The sequence below is a fragment of the Rhipicephalus sanguineus genome, chromosome 3 (assembly GCF_013339695.2).
Source record: "Rhipicephalus sanguineus isolate Rsan-2018 chromosome 3, BIME_Rsan_1.4, whole genome shotgun sequence".
Lineage (NCBI taxonomy): Eukaryota > Metazoa > Arthropoda > Arachnida > Ixodida > Ixodidae > Rhipicephalus > Rhipicephalus sanguineus.
Genome location: NC_051178.1, coordinates 113320608 through 113325578, shown reverse-complemented (window position 1 = coordinate 113325578; position 4971 = coordinate 113320608). Strand labels below are relative to the sequence as shown.

The following is a 4971-nucleotide window of genomic DNA, read 5'->3' as shown; positions in this document are numbered from 1 at the left end:
AAGCTTGCAACGCCTCCGTTCCTGGAGGCAGTGCGAAACCACGTTTAGGTGCAGAAGCCTTTCGGAGGGGGTCGGTTTGGAGGATAAATATGCATCCACTGAGCAGAAGAAGAAGGTGGCTTTCGCCTTCGAGTCGTCTTAGGTGAATGCATAAGGGATTTTGTGAGTTTTTAAATAGGGACGCGCTGTGTACTGATGTATCGTGCATTTTCTTCCATGTTGAACCACGTTGAGATGAAACTTGGAAAGTGTACGGCGACAAAGTGGAGAAAGCTTACTATATACGTAGTCAGTCAACGATCGACCAATAATGACAACAGACGAGAGTTTGTACACATCAGCGGGAAATATTGCTTTCTTTTTATTTACAAGCTGCGTCTTAGAGCGATGGGTATACAGTAAAGCGTAACTTCGCAAAACGTGGCACGTAAAAGAATGAGTGTGAAGTGTTAAGCTATAATAATGCAAGCATCATTTTATCGTTGTCCTCCGTAGTCTTCTATGATCATGGCCGCCGCCTTGCTGCCGATCATCATGGCCGGTGCGTGTGTGTGACCGCTCACAATGTCGGGCATCACGGAGACGTCGGCCACTCGCAGGTTCGTCACGTTGCCTCGGACCCTGCGTGCAAAGGAAGTTCACGATCGCACAGTCGTACTTAAATGGTGCGCATCATTGCGAAGCACTGAAAAGTATACCCTACATCTTCCTCATATAACCCTGTTACATTATCCTATGATGAAATTGGATCATCCGCGTTGATTATTTAATAGTACTGCTCTGCTTGTTGCAAATCACGATGTTGCAGACTTCATTTTCGGCGGCCGCCATGTCGGCTGCCTTCCGTAGTGGGCGAAATGTAAGAAAGCTGTAGCTCGCGTGTAGTGCTCTCACTGAGGAAACATTCTGCAGACCTCATGCATGAGAGCATGCTAGAGAACTTGGCGAATGAATAATTTGCCCGCCCACGCCTTACGAGCGTTATGATTACGTTTTTGTTTGTTCTCGGGCAGGGCGGGGCGGGGCGGGGCGGCAGTCACATTTACCATCTACAGCCCGAGGGTCCAGTGCACAAAGCTCGCAGGTTGTAAACGATCGTTGCTATTGGCCAGCCGGCTTCATTAATTAGATGCCCGCCGTCAGACTGTTGAAAGTCTGACAGGCGATCAAATCTAGCTTGGGATGTTTTTGTGAATACGATCCCTCCGGAGAGACTGCATGCTTCTTTCTGCGCATCGAGATACGCATAGAAGAGCTTTTGAGCTGTTATAGCTAAATCGAACGTCATCGTGATTTGTACCGCAAAGGGCTGGCGACACTGAAATTGATATTGACGTATTGGTCGGTCAGACGGGTGTAAGCGCTTTAGGTTGCGCTAAGAAGATTCTGTTGATTGGAGCCCTACAGAAAAATAGGTGATTTAATGTAAGCCTGGAACCAAGCGAGCTACATATGTCTACCCTTCATGGGTGTTGTGGGGAGCCCAAAATGAACGTACTAACATATGGACATAGGCTCATACACACCACGCACTGAGCAGCCTTTACTCTATATGCGTTGCGCGTTATGTACACCAGGGAATTAACCGTTATGCAACCTGGATAACATGATTTATGTGCGTGATAAGAATGAATACAGCCGAGAAAAGTGCGTTCAGTGTGAACCGAGGTTGTCAGCTCCGCGTGGCAGTTAGACACAATATGCACACGGGCGTGGCAAAATTGTTTACTACAATTCTCTCAGAATGCGTAGCATTTTAAACGGAGTCCGTTAAAAATTTCTTCTGAAACAAGAACCCCTGTTGACTTCTTCCAAATTGAAATCAAACCACGTATAGGATACACAGTTAAGACGCTACGCAAGGTACACATGAGAAAAAAAAGAGGGCGAAAAAAAAATTGATGTACGCAACGTTGCAAAGAGAACACTCTGTGTGCGTTGTCGTAATCGTACTGCAAAAAGAACGCAGTGACACCGACTGTAATAGCGCTAGGCATATGTTGGACAGTTCGTTTTCAGGGAAAAGTTCAGTATGGATTTTTTTTTTTCGTGATCTGTTACTTACCGCAGCCGTTCGTCTAGGACAGCTTCCGAGTGCGACCCCATGGCCACTGTGCAGCACAAGTGCCACATAGTGTGTGCGGCGTGCCGGAACAGGCACTCGATGTAATCCTGGCTCCACAAGGGTCCCGCCTGAGCGCATGGTGCGAAGGTGACGTTCCAGGGCTTGGCACCGATGCTCTGCATGGCTTCCGTGCCCAGCACCTGGTCGATGAACTTCCTCGTGCCTGCGATAAGCGCCAACGCTCACACTATTTCTTCCGCTCTCCTGCAGTACGTCGCATACATGTGCGTCAATCTCCTTGCAACTCATGTATATATGTATGCAACCCGTCGATTGTCGAATAACATCGAGTCCCGCAATCGGTGCTTGCGGTACGTCACTTTCCTGGCATCATTTCTGTAGTGTGCATGCGTGCATGTGTGCGTGCGTGTGTGCGTGTGTGTGTGTGTGTGTGCATATGTGCGCGAGCGCGCGCGCGCGTGTGTATGGGCCCGCCTTTTTCTCCTTGTGTGTGGCAAAAATAACTAAAAGGAAAGGGGGGCTCGCACGCATTACCAGGAGGTACAACGGGCTTAAGCCAGTTTAGAATCAATCAATCAATCAATCAATCAATCAATCAATCAATCAATCAATCAATCAATCAATCAATCAATCAATCAATCAATCAATCAATCAATCAATCAATCAATCAATCAATCAATCAATCAATCAATCAATCGATCGATCGATCAATTTTTATTTTTGATAGGGGAAATATCCCGAAAGAATGAAAAAAAAACCCCTAAAACACCGAAGGGATGTATCTGGTGAGTGTGCTCTCTTATTTCATCCAATAAGGCGAATACGTTATCAATTTAGAAGGCTCACGTCAGAATTATCGGCGGCGAATTTCTCTGGTTAGGTTTAGTTCCCTCTTTTGTATGTGTGTGTGCACGCAGCTTAAGCGGTAAACGTGCAAAGGGCCGATCATTGCGGCGGCAGAATGTGCTTAGGGGGTCATCCACATGTATATAATAATTTCAGGGGTTTTTCCCCCTCCCTTTTTTCTCTCATTTTTCTACTTTTCCTTTCCCCCAGCGTAGGGTAATCAACCAGATGCCTTTCTGGTTAACCTCACTGCCTTCAACCTTTCCGTTTCCTTCCTTACATGGCAAAACCACGATATGGCAATTAATTAGGCACTGATAGCGAGGGCTCCGGAAATTTCGACCACCTGGGGTTTTTTAACATGCACTTAAAAATCTGAGTACACCGGCCTCAAGCACTTCGCTTGCACCGAAATGCTACCGCCGCGGCCGGCATCGAATCCGCACGTCTTTCCGATTACAAGCCGTGCACCGTAACCGCTATACCATCGTGACGGCCTGACACCCACATATATGACATTCTGTTTTGATTCTGTGAGGGGCTTTTTTTAAGCAGATTTTTGCATTTAACAAGACTTGTTACCATTGTGGTTGTCTGTGTTCTTTACATGTTTATTATTTGTAAGCAGGACTGAAGTACGAAGGCGCATTTTTTTTCGTGACCCTATTTTATCCCAACCAGGAATAATAGCGAAAAATGAATCCAAAATAAATGTTTGGTAGATTCTCATCAGCCACGTTGGATTACCCCGCTGTTCCTGTGGGTTTGCCTTAGGCTCTTCAATGCACGTCTCAACGCCACTTACGATCAATGCCGTCCTGGTTTTATTTCCTGTAATCATTATATTCCGGCCTTCGCTCTTGCTAAGCCCTTCAACAATGCCTAGACTACCTCGCCGTGCTGTCCAGAGAGGGGCGTGCGGATGTAAGTACGCTACCTGGAGGCAGCGATGCATGTTTATATTTACCTTCAGCGGCCCTCCTGACGTCATCAGGGTGCTCTAGAATTCTCGGGTCGATATCCGGGTGATCGTCAGGGTCGGCAGAGCGAAGCGTGATGGAGCCCCTTGACATTGGCCGGTTGAGGATGACAACGGCACGAAAACCGAGCCTTCCGTCTGTTGGTCCGATTATGCCGTCAAAAGCCTGCACCAACAGTGAAATGATATTCGAAAGATGGGTGGTTGAAATCGGGCTTGGTGGCACCGTGTTGAACTCAGGTACTCAGCATTGAAGATGGTGCTAAAGAATGTGGTAACGTAATGTGGCTACTGCGCAGGTTTTAGCGAATCTGTGACGTCAGACCTGGCTATAACGTTGCACGCCCCTTGCGAAAAAAAGGCGAGGACGATTGATGTCAAGAATGAGGATGAAATGACGATTACATTAATGTCGGTAAATGTGAAAGCCACGAATTACTTCTATGCCTGCCTGAAGAGTTCTGATGGTCAAAAGAAAAATGAACAAAGAAAGGTAAAACAGCAGCATGGCTTTAGGTGGTCTCACAAGCGTGCTGGAGGTCCAACTGGGCAAAACTGGTTCATACATGTCTCATACACGGAAGGCACAGCGGATACTACCTGCGAGCAACATTCGTTCCTAATAACAATAATTGATGTGGTTTTAGGTACCATTACCACGATATCATTATGTCAAGGCGCTTTGGCTCGCTTCTGTGTCGTTTCACCGATATTCTTTTTGTGGAGAAGCATTGGAACGCTGTAATGGGCCGTACTCTCGAGCGCCTTCCAGTGGGTCACCCTCTTCGCCTCCTCTCGGAGAGCACGCCCCTCGTGCTCGTGCTCGTGAGAGTCTGCGCTCCGTCGTGACTGTTGTATATCGTCGCCGTCAATACAGTAGTCAATAAACGCCTTTACAAAGTGGTGGAGGTGCTGGGCGATCATCCTGGCGATCATCCTGGGGAATGCCTGGCGATCATTTGGGCCCTTACGAAGTTCCGACCTTATTGTATGGTCGCCCATTTGATGTCACACGACCACCATGCACTCTTGGTGGTCATCATTGAAGGATCCATCAGGC

General features: G+C 47.4%; 1 protein-coding gene across 1 annotated transcript in view; it reads right to left on the bottom strand.

Moving 5' to 3' along the window:
- Positions 1–466: 466 nt before the first annotated feature.
- LOC119386967 (ecdysone oxidase) overlaps positions 467–4971 on the bottom strand; it is a 22053-nt gene continuing 17548 nt past the window's right edge. Inside the window, exons 5-7 of the mRNA XM_037654262.2 lie at positions 3900–4077; positions 2066–2288; positions 467–621 (exon numbers count right to left, since the gene is read on the bottom strand). Of these exons, the coding sequence (XP_037510190.1) occupies positions 477–621; positions 2066–2288; positions 3900–4077 (546 nt within the window). The 3' untranslated portion in view covers positions 467–476. The remainder of the gene's footprint in view (positions 622–2065; positions 2289–3899; positions 4078–4971) is intronic.